Source organism: Neopelma chrysocephalum, unplaced genomic scaffold, assembly GCF_003984885.1.
Source record: "Neopelma chrysocephalum unplaced genomic scaffold, ASM398488v2 Primary Assembly neopelma1_44, whole genome shotgun sequence".
Taxonomy (NCBI): Eukaryota; Metazoa; Chordata; class Aves; order Passeriformes; family Pipridae; genus Neopelma; species Neopelma chrysocephalum.
In genome coordinates this window covers 15,434,230-15,451,117 of record NW_020897703.1, presented here as the reverse complement: position 1 = coordinate 15,451,117, position 16,888 = coordinate 15,434,230, and the positions used below count along the sequence as shown (strand labels likewise).

Here is a 16,888-nt window from a genome sequence, read left to right as displayed (position 1 = left end):
CCTTTTTACGTTCGTTCCCAGCTAAATCAAAGAGCCAACTGAAACAAACAGTATTTTTTTCCTCAGTTATCAGTGACTCCTTTCACTGCACAGGCAGCAAAAAGCAGTATTCACTTGCATAATCTCTTTTGAGGCTCACACTTTCCACCTTCTTTCATATATCAGCAGGTGGAAAGAACTTAGTCAAAGAGCTATCAGGTTTTTTTCCTGCAGAGATGGCATTATTGATCATAAGTGTTTTTCCCCTGATATTATTCCTGAAGTAGCACAAAAGTTTTTTTAAGAGCAGAGGTAAAGATTTAACTTTTGAAAAACATCAATTTTTAACAAGTACTTGAAATACAATGAAGGACAGTACACGGTTATACTGAGAATTTATTAATTTGGTAAAATCTCAATGCTTGGTTGAAACCAGAAGTGATCTAAAACAGACCTGGTTCCTAGAAAGAACTGAAGTACTGGTAACACCAGTAATGTTAAAATACAATCACCCTGAAGTGAGAGCATTTCAATAACAGACAACATGCACACAATTTAATCACTTCATTAAATATTACAGCGCAGTGGTTTTAGTCACCTTTCTGGATTTGCTTATAATTTAACAACTATATCTCTGAAAAATCTCTGTATTTCTTGATACCAAATATTATTGATTGGTGTACATCTTAAGGAAGTCAAACTTCTATTACCTGCGTGACTGAAGTAATGGACCGTCTGCCTGACTGATAAGAAATACCAGAGCAACACACAGACTAAGCACGTGAAGGCTGACTTTGTTTGATTCTGCACGCCTGGTGCACAAGAAAAGAGATTATAACCTGTTATTCCAGTGACAAATTCAAGTACAGCATTCAAAAATAGCCACACTGCTTGAAGCAAAATTTCAGTTGTTTAAATCAAAGTGTGAAAGGCCAACCGTTGCCACGAAGCCAAGGGTACTTCAGAATAGTGCTCTAGAAAAGTGATTTCATTTATGAAATCAAGACAAAAGACCTGCAACAAGTTCTACAGGTATATATATATTTTAACAGAATATTGTAAGCCCCCAGTGCACAAAACAGGTTTTGAGGGGAATGTACAGAGAAACCTTTGGCTTTATCCAAACCAAAGGAAGTTTTAAACATGTTGAATCAAAAACTCTCTGGATGTGTGCATCCTGTCAATGCCACTGGCTTGGAGCTTTACACTCCTGGATTACCTATCGGTATATTACTGTTAAAACCAAAGGAGACTTGGTTTTAAAAAGACATCTGAGCCACTATAAAAATTATGACTATCTGCATATCGCCCACCTAAAATTCATGGATCCTGATTTGCTTATCAAAAAGAGTGGGAAGCATAGAAAAAAGTCTAAGCTTTGTTTTAAAATTTTCAAAGGTTTCACCTGGTTTTCCTGCCATAGGCCAAACTTTCTATTTACAGTAAATCAGCTTCACCGGGAAAGTCTGCGCCTACGTTGAAGTTCTTGTCCCTCCTGTGTCCCAGTGCACCTCCTGCGGCCATTCACTGGCCTCACTAAAGCAGCAATGACAAGTGCTTTATGGAGAAAACATGATCAATAAAATGAGTTCAGTTAAAATTTTGCCTTCCCCTCAAAAATATCTGAAGTCACAAACCAACCAACCAAAACCTGACTGCTTTACAGCGACCCAATACAGTCCCAGGAACACCCCCACCAGTGGAAAGGCAGAGAACCACAACACTGAGTGGGAACAAACAGACAAAATTATTTCAAATGGTTTCAACCCTGCCCAGTGCATTACATTGCCACATTCACAGGCAACTCTAGAGCAGACAGATGAAGATGGAACAGTGTGGTCTGTCAATGAAAAAGTATTAGAAAAATATCCACTTAGAATTAAATTCTGAATTATCAAAATGCAAACACTATTACAGTTGACCAGTAACACATATGCCACTAATAATACAAATAAAATTACTTTTGATACTGAGATCAAGTCAAGATTTAAATTATTTCCTTTAACATAAAGAAGGTTGGGGGTTGAAAGTTGAGGTTTCTTTGTTAGTTTTTGTTCCTCTTGATTTTTTTCTTTTGTAATTAGTACAATAAAAAGAATGGAACAAAAAAGCTTTAGTGATTTTAAAATTTCAGTATCAGCAACATCCCCAAATGCAATTGCCTGCATAATTTACAACCACAGCTGTGCAGGTTAAAAGCCTAATTCCTTTCCATCTAAATATGGACATGCAAATCTTCTTGATAACCTAAATTTAATAAGCAGAAAAAATATATTGATTCTTTGGCTCAATAATTATAATTTGTACATATAAAAGTTATTTTTATAAACAATATACCATTTCTTAGTTAAATAAGTGATGGTATAACAATTGCATACAGGATTATTTAGGTCATAATTAAACTAAATTTTTCAATTTTTAATTTATTTTCAATAAACATACAGCAAGGAATAAAAACATACTTAAGTAGTGAATAAGAAATGCATAATTTATCATTTTTAAAGAGCAAACTTTGAAGGAAATAGAGGTACAAACAGAAAGCAGGATTAGAATCAATAGTTTAATCAAGCGTTCCTGCTTACTGATTTCAGTCATGATTTAGTAATGATTAAACTTGTTATTTAAATGAAGTCTCCATGCTGTGAAAATAAAATTCAGTTCAGTAACCACATGCCCACATCTCCCTGATTCACAGGACAAAGAGTGGTGATGGCAAAATAAAACACAGGACAGCGTGTTACAATACTGTAATCAAAGGTGCATTTATTTCAAGAATACTACAAATGGTTATGCTTATGATGTTTGTTACTGGATCAATTCCCAGACTATCGACAAGTTCTGTTACTTTCCAGTTGTAAATCTACCACACAGCTGGGAGTTTGTTTGTGGATTTTGTCATTAAATAAAACTTGAGAACATAAGCCATTCTAATAGTAAAAACGTTGAGAAATACTTATCCTTGGTGAAGGACACACATCAGCCCCCCTTCTTACAAAAAAGACTGAAATGATAGAAGTTTTTTTAAGATACCAAAATGAAACTAGAAGGAGAAAAGAAAAAAGAAAAAAAAAAAAAAAAGAAAATAATGAGAATTGAGAACGCTGGCTTATGGTACACTAACAAAATTATCAAACTCATTCTGCCTCTAGCCAGAATAGATTTTGTAGTTTGCTTGTTTATAGTTTTTGGGTCGCGCTTGCAAGAAACGTGGGTAGAGCCCTTCCCAAATCTTCGTTCGCGAAGCCTAGCCATGATGATGATGAGTTTTTGGGTATTTGCTCCTACAAATCTAAGCCTCAAACAACACAGGAGTAGCTCTACTACGTACCTCCAGCTAAGCACATTTTCCCTGTAACTTTACATATAACTAATTTTGTAAGAAAGAGATAAAAAAACTAGGCCTACATAAAAGCAGGAAGATTAGCACTTGAGCTTCTGCTCAGACTAATGAGTGATACGTCGTCATCTATGTTCTGGCATGGAGAGGAAATCACATTTGACTGAAGTCCTAACAACTCTCTGGCTGTAGTGCAACACGGGCAACTGCCTGCTACTAGCTACACTTTGGACTTGTATATGCCTGTCCAGACCCCCAGAAGATACATTTCCACAGAGCTGATCAAATACCACATAGGTTCCAGTTATACTAAAGTTCTTGTATGAAATACACACACAAACACTTACATTAAATAACACAGAGTGACATTACAGACAAGTCTGCCTCAGCATTTTCCCTACACACTATTTAAAATAAGATAAGCAATAACAGAAATATTCATTTGCCAGTAAAACATTTCCATTTGCCCCTTTTGTTCTTTCATAGGCTTAATCATCTAGTGTGCAGGAACTGTATTAAATTAGGTCCTGGGACATTGCAAATTACTGTCAGTAAATTATCTTCCTGTCATATGAGCTAATTTAACCATCTTAGATTGCTGCAGATAATTTGCAATTCTTAACTATTAAGCATTAACAAGTCTCCTAATTTAACATGAAATATCTCTGTTATTAATCCAAGTAGTCAAATCCTGACAGCGACCTTCCTAAATCTGTAAATGTAACAGCTTGGTGGTCAGACTGGAAATTTCAAATCAAGGGTGATAATTCCTCCCCACTCCCTTTCCCTGGTGGTATGAACCTGTTGTAGGACTAAATCACAGGCAATTGCCTTCAGCCTCTCTTTGTGGAGCCTTACTGGACAAAATATGGATTACAGATTTCATTCCCCCCTACTCTCAAATACCCCTTCCTCTGTGAGGCTGAGGATACAGAAGCATCAGCATTTTAATGTAATGATCACTCAGTCTGGGCCACAGTTACACGCTGTGGCAACTAAGAACATGTATTATCAGTTCACTGCAAAATTCAAGCACAATCTCTTAATTACTCTTGAGCTTTAAAACACTAATGGACTGTATTTAGCATTTAATACTAGAGCCTTTCAAAAGCTTTGCATGGAATTACCTAAAAGGGACTGCTGCTAATTTCACTTCTGGAGCAACATACTCCAAGGCACAACAGGGCAAAAGACAGAAAACAAACTGGAAATTGTCATCTCCAACTGAAGAAGCAACTCTGACAGAAGAGAATATTTTGACAAGTTAGTCCTTCTGAGAAAACTATGAAAACAGAAAGGTATTAAATACAATTTAAGGACAGAAAAATCAGATGCTCTGTGTGGTTTCCAACTTGAGTATGAGCATTAAATACCACCACTTATGTGAAGAATGCCATGAGTTCTGCTTCTGATCCATAACAAGGCATTTGCACTAAACAGAGGTTGGTGTTAATTTAGCACTCCCTACTCAATTACTGAATGAGTCCAACCCTGCTCCAACTGGGAAAAAAATAACAGAACCTGACCATCCAGGTAAAGAATTTATGAAATGCATTGGTTCTTCTGCCAGAATTCCTCCTTTGTGAAAGTAATTTTTAATATTTATGGATACTGTTAACCTTTTTTGGAACATACTGCTAGGAAAAAATTCAAACTGTCACCTAAATTTTGATGGGTTTTGTCACAGTGTAGCCTCATTGTAGAAGAGGAAAAAAGAACAAAGAAGAGGAGCACTTTCTTCCTGCCCATCAGGCCCCACCCAGGCCCCTCTCACTCCTGTTTAAGGTTGCCCATCTCCCTAGCTTTTGCCCTGTCCAAATCCCCAGGAACTACTCTTTAAACCTTATGGTCCATACTCTGGAGCCTTGTATTAAATAGTTTCTGCCCATAAGGTTCTAAATGTTTGCATCAAATTCCACAATAAACTGTGCAACCAAGGTAGTTCCCCCACCAAAGACCCAGTAGCACCCACAAATGTCACCCATGTCTCCACCATCCCTTCTTGCCCAAGGGCCCTAAGGAAACACCTTCTCCCCTCAGGTCCTAGCCCAGCCAGCCTCTATCACACAGGAAGTGCTCCTTCCCATATGAGATGCTCACCTTTTGCTGTCCCCGTACCACATGACCCCTCTCGGGGAAGCAATGAAGAGATGAGACCTTCCTGAGCCTTCCCTTCATGTGTTAACTTCCCTTCCACTTTCATCCTCATCGGTCAATTCATTCCTCTTATATTTTGCCAGTATTTATGTTTCTACCCACATCAGTACTGAACTTTTTTTTTTTTAACAGTAATTCTCAGCATCTAAAACCATAGTGTTCTGAACTCATCCAGCTACTGCAGTTTATATAATTTGATCGCATCAAGTGAATTATTTTAAAAGAGAAAGCTTCCAACATTTTGGATGATAACCTGAGCTTCGAGTCTTCAAGTCTGGCATCTAATGTTCACAACATTTATCTGAATATCAAGCCACACTTTAAAAGCTATTTAATAGTAGCAGATGAAGCATCACAGGAAATTATTTCTACCCTCATACTAACTTGATACCCTCAAGCTAACTTGATCCTTATTAATATGGTTCATGACTTAGTTCATTTTAACAAATTCCATAAAAATCCTGTGATATGCTGTAGTCTCTATTAGCTATACGACTTAATGATCAATTCACCAAAAGAGATCAACAGAATAGTTTAAAATCTGCAGTGGAGGTGGATAAATTCAGAAAACTCTGTGAGGGTAGCTGTTTACTACCTTACAATAGCAGGGGAATCCTGCATAAAACAAAGAAAGTCACCTACATCACTTTTATTGGCTACAAATGCCTAAACTAGCAGCATTTTTACTTTCAGATGTGCAAATAATCATTTACTCAGTAAGTTAATTTCAACAAAAGAGAACAGTTTGGGGCCAGAGCATCTTTCTCCAATACAGCTGCCCTAAATGTAAGCTCCTTCACCCCGCAGTGATCCCAGTGTAAGGACAGCCACACACACTGGAACGCAGAGGGAACTTCCTCTGCAATCCAGGACTGACTGCGAGTGACTGAGGCCTCCACGTGTGTCCTATGACACAGGAAGAACTTTTATGAGGAAAACACATACAACTGCATTTCTGCTGAAAGAACAGAAGACGCAGTTGAACTAATTGTACAGATTACAGGCATAGTTTGAGCACTAACACTTCAATGCTCTGAACACTGTCTTCCTAAAGCATCTCTGTAGCTTGTCACTTACATTACTTGGTGTGGTACAAGCTTGTCCATACTTCACTAGAATGCCAGCCTCAAACCTACTCTGGCTTTTGTTTTGCAGAGCAGTAAGGTCCAAGTATTGAGACTCTGGTGTTGAGGAAGAAGACTCCTAGATATTGTTACCACAGTCACTACTTCTCCAGGTCTGGCTTTTCTGAATTTGCTCACTGTAGCTAGACCTAGACCTAAATATGCAGAGCCTTCTACTCTCCGGTGCAACCACTCACTGCCAGGCCAGAGCCACTGTTAATGTGCCTACAGCAAGGTCAGAGGTGAAAAGCTTTTAACAATATACTGACAGATACTTGACACTGACAGGCAAATGAGCTAGATAACTCCCCACAGGTAATCCAGTAATGGAAGAAATGTAAGTATTTTGTTAAAAGTTAACAAATAATCACCAGCTCTGTTCCCCAAATAAGGTTTCTGTTAACTTACTGAAGACCAAGACATTTGAACACAAATCTCAACAAGCATTCAGCAGACTGCACAGCCTTGCTGCGTCCACAGCAGCCTCAGCTGTTCCCCTCCTGGGGTCAACAGCAAAGAGAAAGCACAATTCAACTGCTATCAAAGGTACCTTGCTAAACACAATATATATAGCAGTCAGACAGTGGCTGCCCTGAATTTTGGTGAGTGTTCCATGAAGAAAATAATTTTTGCCTTTAAATTAGCAAATATAAAGGAATGCTAAAACACTAACTCTAAATCTACACCACTGGGCAGAAGTATAGGGAGTTTGCAGCCCTCATTCTCAGATAAGCACTCTGTAGACTGCCAGCTAAAAGAAAAGTGTGCTGCTTAGTACAGCCCGTGCTCCTACTTTCCTCCCAAATGCACACACACTGATTATGGGCCAGCTCTGACCCTACTCACATGCTCAGGCTTCCGTTTTGAAGGAAACCCAGATACACAGTGCAAAGATCTCTAACTCTGCCCACCTCCTACCACTGAGACAGGACACAGCCAGAGCTTACATGGGACAGAAGTTTGCACTGCAGATCATTCTTACCTCAAAAGTAGAACAGTTAAATTAAAAAAACTCACTCAGCAAAATTATGCATCAGATTTTTGTTTCTTCCAAGACACCATTAACAGTGTTACCAGAGTGCATCTGCTTTCCAAGACTAATTATTTTTCCATTTAAAGGAATCTTTCTGGTTCCTAAAACTGAAATTCTTCGTTTCTTCCCTCTCTACCAACAGCCACCTAAACCTTCATAATTATAACACACTAACCTAGTTACTACAGACTTGCTTTTAGGGAGGGCAGGGGGAGGGAATTTTTTCTACCCAGATTAGGAGGATCTTTAAGAAGAACAAAAATTCATTGTGCAAATTAAAGCTCGGAAACTCAAGTCTCCTGGGATCAGTCTTCCTTCGCTTCTGGCTTAAGAGCTGCATAAAACTGAAAGCATAATCCCTGACATTTCACTATACTTGCAGGACTAAAATGCTTGCCCTCTGAATATGCCAACACCACAAGTAACTGGGTAGAAGCTAATCAGTCCACAGGTTTCATCATAATTTATAGGTACGTAAAGAACCTCACTGGCACATCCACGTAGCAGTGCAAATTGATCTGTTTGTAAATGGTTTCATCTACCGGCCAGCAGAGATGAAAAAGAATATTGATAGCATAACTGGGCAGTTATGTAAATTGGACAGCTAAAACAATTCCAAATAATCCCTGAGTCTTTCCTATCCCCACAATAAAATTTATTAGTCCTCCCTTTTGTAAACAACCTTTTGCAGCCACGCAATTTTTTACAGCTGTCACTAGAGAAGCAGTAAAAGAAAAGGGAAGAAAATAGATTTTGGAAGTTGGCACTCATTCTATGTAGTTGGGTTTTTTGTGATTACTAACAGCTGAAACCAGGACATTAACAATTTTTCATGTTTTAAAGCTATTTGTTGCGCGTATTTGTTTCCAATACACTGGTTGTAATTTCCTAATTATTTCTGACTTCTTATTTCTTTATTAGCATAAACAAACCTGTAACATTTAACTTTTCTCAACAGCAATAATTAAGACTTTACAACCTCTCATAAATATCCTGTGAACACAAACCATAGGTAAGCAAGTTTTAGAGTAGCAGAGAGTTTTTTATCTATGTTAGCCATTTAAGGAAAATGGCTGCAAATACATAAGTTATCAAAGTTTCTTTTGAAAAAAGAGTTTTATACAAGACCTAGACTGCACAATTAAGCAATTCAAATCTTAGTTATAAACTGATTATAATTAAAGGTAATCTGACTCATTTTAACTAAGTATAAATTTAAGTCAGACCACATATTTGTATCCATTTTCTAAAATGTCTGTCACTTCTCCACAATGGCTGATAAAACTTGCCAATGAAAAATGTTTTGAGTAGGCAACTTGTAATATAGCTATGGTTTCTTTCTGTCAGAGGCTGACTGCTGAAGTGTGAAAGAAACTCATTAAAAATCTCTCACTGTGATCCTTCATTGCAAGGAAAAAAAAGAAAGAAAATACTTAATGAAGGGTACACTTAGCCTGAAGTCACATTCATATTCCGCTTTTCATTTTACACTATTTCGGTAAGTAATTAAAAGACAGCAATTAGTCACAGAAACACTATTCATGGTGGTCATACTGAGAGATACAAAGTACTGATTTTATGTTAATATTATGAAAGTAATGAGGGAGATCAAGATAATACAGCTAAATAAATAGAAGAATCTCTTACCTTAATCTTAAGACAAGATTCACCGCACATGGAACTTCACTATATTCGTCACTAACAACAGGCTGAGACTATTAGAGAAAAAAAGCAGAGTTTTATAAAGGATGCCAAATGAAAAAAAAAGGAAAAAAAATCACGAAAAACTTTCCATGCTAACAGTTTGAAGTTAGCACAGAATATTTAACACATTCTCTAACTCTCAGAAACCTTTCGAACACTTTCAGTACACAGTCTAAAATATAGCTGATACCACTAAAACTGCCAAATTTCAATTACAGAGATACAAATGATAATGCATTAAAGCACTGAGTGTAGGAGTTTTTAATCCACCTTGCATCAAAGCTCAAATAACCTATTAAATAATATGCACACAGTGAGAATACCAAACAGCTACTCACATTATTTTTGTGTAACAGTTTTGGTGTTACGGAAGTCTTGCATCTACCCATATGCAAAGTACTAGTACCATATCAAAGCAGGCATCACAGCTCAGAGATGTCTTTCACAAAGAAAAATCAGGAATATGGATATCTTTCACACTCTCACTCCTCCCTCACACTATGATATCCTTCCCAGCTCTCAACTAACATTGACGTGAAGTCTCAGGCAAAACTGTATCCTACGTACAGGGTATCTCAGGGTCCTCATACCCACCTTGGCATATTGTCACCACTCACAGAAGCTTGTTCAAAGGTTACAGTCAAGTTCTCCCAAAATAAAAGACCTGCATCACAAATCTCTTCTGATAGTCTTTGCAACAGTCTTCCATATCAAAGCTACTTATAAAAACATTACACAGGATCTATCTTCTATTATCTGTGTATTTTCAACAAACATTAACGTATATTTGGAAAATTATTTATCACTTCCACAAAATAAGAGCAATTCTTTTTCTGCTTCCATTAAATTCCTTCCATTCATATAAACTACTACTATTACTTCTGCATCTTCAACAGACATGTTATTTCAACATATAGGAATGTGCATCCTAAAGACCCAACAGACAACACACCAAGAGTGGCGAGCTGCACTAGTCTTAGTTCCAAGTCATCTTCTGGAGCATTTAGGAAAACAAAAACCAACAGAAGACTTCAAGCAGAGGTGTTTTTCTCCTTCATAAACTAAGCAATTATTTTATTATGAGCTACCTGTATAAACTGAATCACAAACTGTAGAACTCCTAATAACTAAGACACAGAAAGACTGTGTGGGGTAGAAGTCCTTTTTTTTCTACTCAGCTTTATCTCAGCTGCTGAAGCACTGTGTAAACTAGGTCTGCAATGAAGACACTGGAGTCATAACAGGAGCTAACAGGACCAAATCTGGCAGGAAGCTGCTAGTCTTTTAGAAGATTTCTATGACACCAATGAAAACCAGAGAATCCAAAATTGCAGGTAAAGTGGCAAGGGTCACCCACCCAAAAAATAGACATTTTTGAAAGAGAATTTTTTTCTCTAAGACATAATCCTATTAAGCAATTATTTATAGCAGCGATGCTTCCCACAGTCTCAGCACAGGGCCATGAAATTTAACATGATATTTTGTTCCTCTGAATTAACCTAAATATGCTTCAGTACTGAACTATTTTACTGTGTATGGAATGAAACATTTTAATTATAAGCTACACGTTATGATACAAATTGTAAGAACAAAAAATTATTTGGAGATCCTCTGGCTACTCCTGAACACAGTCATCATTACTCTGACAAAGACAGCAATCAGTGTGATCCAGTCATGAAGATTCCCTAAAAACAGCCAAATTACCTATTTTCATGAATTCTCCTGGGCACAAACATAACATGACTTTTAAATTCCTATCCATCTTATCCACCGTGTGCTCAACTTCATTGTTACAGGCACAATTGCATACAGCTCTATCCTCACAAATACTTGGCATACAAGGCTGCAGAAGAACACTCCAACCTCAATTCACATTTTTAACAGCAGAAACGAAAAAGAAATCCCTTCACTCAAACACTTGGAAAAAAAGAAAAATTGATAAAGACATTTTTACCTCTGTGTTCTCCTCCTCTTTCAGTCTTCGTGACTGGAAAACAAATGCAGTGAGATATGAGCTATCCAGCTTTATGCAATAAAGATCCAGAAATACTAACAATTAACATAAAGACAGAATATCTTGCACAGTGTAAATGTCTTGGCAGAAACAGAAGGTACCTTTTCCTGAGAAACAGCAGCTTTGCCTTCCTCACTCTTCTCATCCATTTCATCATCACTCCATTCCCAGTCTCCATCTTCTGTTTTATGGAGGTGACCACTGGAACCCGGCACTCGCCTGACCTACCAAAATATTGTTGACCATTACACAGACATTATTAGTCTTTATCAGTGTTCTGGTTAATCAGCAATTTTTTGCTATTTTTATTTTATGTGCTTTCAGTAATTTGCTGCAGGAGTCACTAACATATTCCAATAATATTTGACCTCAGGGATCATCCCTAAGCCAGTGGGAATAGCTACACTATGCAAAATTCATATAGGGAAACAGGGCTTGGATATATTTTACAACCACTTAGGAACAAGCTCAATTAGATGACAACTGCTTTACTGCTTGAAATGAAAGGAAGCTATTCAAGAAAGCGAAGTTACACAGACAAGGTTGTTCTTGGGACACAAGAACTTTGATTGCCCTGCTTAAAAGCTTTAGAATGTGTAAAGGCATTAGGAATACTTCAAACGTGAAGTTATCCTTATTAAAAAAAAAAAAAGCAGCAGCTGTATGCAGACTAAGAAGATAGGCAGGCATGCATCACACCTAACTAGCTGGGCAAACTCCTGTAGATCAAAAAGTCTAATGAAGGATAATAGGAGTATCCAGCTGCTAAATCTGAAAATCAAATACTATTCTGGCGCTATCTTGCTCTTTTTCAGAGCCAGACAACATGCTTGTTTTCCCCCATATCATGTTTAGACTACAACAATTCATCCATCAATTCTTCCCACACCTATGCATTTTGAGACCCATGATGCTGGAAACACAGCACAATAAGCAGCAGCCCCGCTGGTGTTTAGATTAGAATCTGTTTCTCTAATTATTTCACACCACTGAACCAATATACAGTTTCCACTGTACAACTTCAAATGCTTGTACAGGTAAGCTCCCCAGTGCTATAAATTTGTAAAGCTTAAAGTATATCCTTTTCATTACAAAAAAGTTATTCCAGAAAACGGCCTGTACTTTGGTAAGAGAACAAAAGGAACAAAGCATTAAATGTTCACATCACACAAAAGAAAGACCTAACTTGGCAGAAAAGTAATTTCAGACCAAAACCTACTGTTGAAGAAGATATCGGTAAAAATAACTTTAATAAACCCAAACCAATAAACAAACAAAAACACCCCCCCCCCCAAAAAAAAAAAAACACCTACATGGTCTTAGCCCAGAACTGCATAACCTGTTTGCCAGTATCCACAGCATTATACAACTGCCTAGTTAAACTTTGGTTTCCCAGATTCCCATCTGTGGTGTTTTGTTGTCTTGCACTGAAGTATACTGAGCACTGATTGACTTGGTTCTACCATTCTGATTGTTGGTGGCAGCGATGGAAACCCATTCTGCCAGCACAGATACCTCACAAAACAGGGGAAAAATTTAAATGTAAAAATCTGATTTCTGAATAGGAAAACTATTGGTTTTTTCAACATAATGAAACTTAAAAGACCAAACTGCTATTAGCCCTGCTCTAAACTCCTCCAGTTGCTGCAAATCACAATGTGCAGAAAGGTGCAGCATGTGACAAATTCCAGCTGCTTGTAAATCCCATCAGATACTGTACTAGCACTATGTGTGGCATGAAAATAGCATAGGATACTAGAAGTCTGAGATCATGAGCTTCCAAGAACACTGTGTGATGTAGGTATTAATACAATTTTTGCAGAGCAGGTTTTCATAGAGTAGCTTTTCACCTAAGCTGTTTCTGTACTGGGTTTGGACCAACCACAATTTGGAGCTGACTGGCCTGACACCACAAGAGGATGAATGAGTGTGAACTTAGCAGCCTTCTTTCAAAACCTTGCTCATACACCAGCAGGTATCTTGATATCTGTCTAGACTCTTTCCTCCTCTTCTTTCCTTCACTTCCCAAATATCCATCTGCTCCTCTCCCTTTTTGAGCAAACCAGAGGAAAGACTGAAGATTTCAGAACCTCAGCATGTTCCTCTACCTTCTTCAGTGCTTATGATATTCCTCCCTTACATTTCTTCCCTGCACAACTGGATTAGATTACTCAATTTCTCCATATTTTATACTCCTTTGTAACCTATGCAGGCCACCAGGGGAACATCCTACTCCATCACTTGAGGGACAAATTCTGCACTATTTTCCCTGTTTCTCATTGCAGACTCCTAATGCACCAGTTTTAGCCTAGCTGCCTCAAAGCTTGGCAAAAGAAGCTTGTGTATGTTTGGGAGGGAGGGCCAAGCAGAAATCAAAGGAAACAGTAGCACAGCAATTCCTTACTCAGCTGCAATCAGCCCAGGCACAATCAGTGGGCTCTTACTGTCTACATCATCAGGGATTAGCACAGATACAAGGTAATCTAGCAGGCAGTTTGCCTGGTGCTTGTGGATGTAATTTATTATCCTTCAATTCCTGACGAAGGCTTTTGTTTGACAGCACAAGCATTTTCCCAACAGCTATACACAAACCTAGGAGAGGACATAATCCACAACTAAACTCATGCTTTTCAAACAGAATAGAATACAATGGTTTACAGACACATTTACACACTGCATCTTGCATTAATCAAAATCTCTTCTGCTTCTATTTTCAGTTGTTCTGAAGACTTATTCTAAATAGAATTATTTTAATGGAGCCTAATGATGCTCACATCATCTGCAGAGTTATGGACGAAAGCTTTACTGATGAAGATGGAGTGCATTTCAAGTTTTTAAATAGACTGCCTTTTAATAAACAATAAACAAATGGCTCAAGGAAAAGAAAGTTACTACAAAGCAAAATACCATGTTAAATTAAGTTATATTCTGGAAAGATTTATGAAGGCAGAAAAACAAGTATACTAGTACTCTGTTGCAATCAGATTGGTTCCCACCAGCAAACATATTCATTATGAATTATAGTTTCAGCTAGAGCGAAGCACACAACCCATTCAACTTTAAAACATGAAGTTGTTGTCTACAAATTTTTAATTGGTGTGTGTGCTTAACCCTTACACCACTGAGTGAACTAATTTGTACAATTTTTAACTAACAAGCCTGGCTTAGCTGAGGCTCAGTTCTGGTTAGAGCCACAAAGAATCAGTCACATATGGAGGACATGTACCCTACCTACGTGCAAGACGGAATAAGCAGCATACTATGTTTGCAAATAAATTAATTGCCTCTTCATTCATCATAAACATGTATAACTAATATCATATATTGGATATGTTCTGGCTATCATTTTAGATGCCTAGTATTAAGGCAGTTGAGAATATTCTATACATTTCTCCTGATATCCTGCTACAGGTCTTCCATTTTTCAGAAGGAAACAATGCAGCAGACAAATGAAACAACTCATACAAGGGCATAGAGCAAATTCAAGACAGAGTGGGGAATCAAAACAAACTTCTTGTATCTCTACAAAAACAAGAAGGAAGTTGTTATACAAAGCATGCAGTAGCCATACAAACGCATTTTCTCCATCAGCTTCAGTCAAAACACAGCATCGATAATTCCTTGGATTGTGTATCTCTCAGGAAATATTTCAGAGGGAAAGGAAAACAAAACATGCCCAATTGTAATTTCGATTTTACTGATTCAAAACCTAAATGACCCTTCCAAAGTAGGAACTGAACTGAATCATAATTTTATCTAATAAAGAAAAAAATTAAAGCCTTCAGTTTACAAGATAAATTGGCACGTATTAGAAAACATATTTCACATAAATCATAAGAGCACCAGAGAATAAAAAATGAATATGAGTTACTGGCAGTTAAACTGCACCCAACACAAAAGCAGCTCAGAACATTTTCATCTACAACCAAAAGCAGTTTCTAGAGGAAAAGCTTAACAAACCACCGCCAACATTACCACAGCTGTGGAAGAGAGACATTACGAACATCAGTTACAAGAGAGAATGCTTAGATAGTTCAGTGAGTGAAAAAAACATGACCACCACAAAATATTAACCATCATATTAATATTGTTGTTGTATATGCTGTTGCTGGTTAAAGCTTATTCCAAAATACAACACAGTCACAAAGATTTAAGAATAAACTAAGCTGCTGCCAGAACTATTTTGTCCCCACCCTTTTAAAGCAGGATACAGACCCTTTAACATTCCCAGGCAATAATGGCACACACTAGTTTTCCAGGAAAATGTCTGTTTAACCAGATGAACAGGGCAACTCTAAATCCTATGCACCAAAGGTTAGCCCAAATCAGCCTGACAAGAGAGAGACCTCCAGCAGCAGAATGCAGAAGCTGCCCACATTTCCCAAGGCTTGGTGAAAAGAAGGCTGCAGCATAAGGAAGCAAAACATAAATTGTTGTCTACCAGCCACTGACGTGCTCGCTATATGTAGATGTTAGAGACTGGGGAAAGAAGAATCTATTATTCATCACTGATTCTTTAGCTGCTGCAATCTCTTCACAAGTTTATTTTTGTAGAGTGACAAGAAAGGGAATGAAAATTTTCTGAACATTTAAGATCTTTCTACTTCATTATTCACAACTGCTCAAAACAGCAAAGAACTGGGCCCACTTAGAGATTTAGTATTTTATTTCAGTGGCTAAATTTAATAAATAAAAAGGATACACTGTGGGATACCAATGTATACACACATTACTACATTTCATACATAGTACAGCACACGATCTAGACCACATTACAAATTCATTCCTTCATTAAGAGTAATATTATGTATCAATTGTATTTTTCTTCTTTCTAGAATAAAATGACTAAACTAGTAATCTTTTTTACCCACTATCTGAATTATTTAAGGTATCCCTATCAAAGTTTCTAGCAACTGAATATTTGCAATGGAGTACTGGATAGATTTAAAACAGCATTTTTAAATTCTCTTCCACAGAAAGAGTGCGGTAACCTGAAGGTATGGTAAATGAGATGCACTTGTGTAAGCAAAACTGATGGCACTAATGAGCACTAATATTCACTGTCATGGAAGGTGCCTTGCCACCCTCCATATACAGGTAACTTAGAGTCCAAATTTAATTTGTTCCTGAATTCCTGGAAAGCAGCAAATGTGTAGACTCCACCCATTTAAAACATATCTGCAAAAGTCTTTGTGGAACCTTGACACTTCTTCCTATTAATTTCTAACTAGAGAACAGCCAGTGCTGTTCTCCATTTTTTGCATCTTTCTTTTTTCTTTTTTCTCAACATACATATCTTTCTGGAAATACTGCAGCTTAGCTTTTTCTGGAGATAAAATTGTTTTGTCTTGTAGCCAAAGAGCATCAGTGGTACATCTGTTAGTAGAGCAGTAAGGATACACCCAATCCCATATGCCCCAGAGAGCAAGAATGACAAAGTGGTTATTTAAACACCTCATTGTTTTCATTTTCTGCAGTCTGTCCTCACAAAAGCCTAAATCTGGCTTTCAGGCAGAGAGAAAGACAGACCAGTCAACTGA

The 16,888-nt window shown here is 37.5% G+C and overlaps 1 protein-coding gene across 2 annotated transcripts in view; it reads right to left on the bottom strand.

Moving 5' to 3' along the window:
* Nucleotides 1-16,888, bottom strand: part of STK39 (serine/threonine kinase 39) — an 84,142-nt gene that overhangs the window by 25,183 nt on the left and 42,071 nt on the right. For both annotated transcript variants that reach the window (XM_027678673.1, XM_027678674.1), the window contains exons 11-13: nt 11,450-11,572; nt 11,289-11,321; nt 9,278-9,345 (exon numbers count right to left, since the gene is read on the bottom strand). In XM_027678673.1, the coding sequence (XP_027534474.1) occupies nt 9,278-9,345; nt 11,289-11,321; nt 11,450-11,572 (224 nt within the window). The remainder of the gene's footprint in view (nt 1-9,277; nt 9,346-11,288; nt 11,322-11,449; nt 11,573-16,888) is intronic.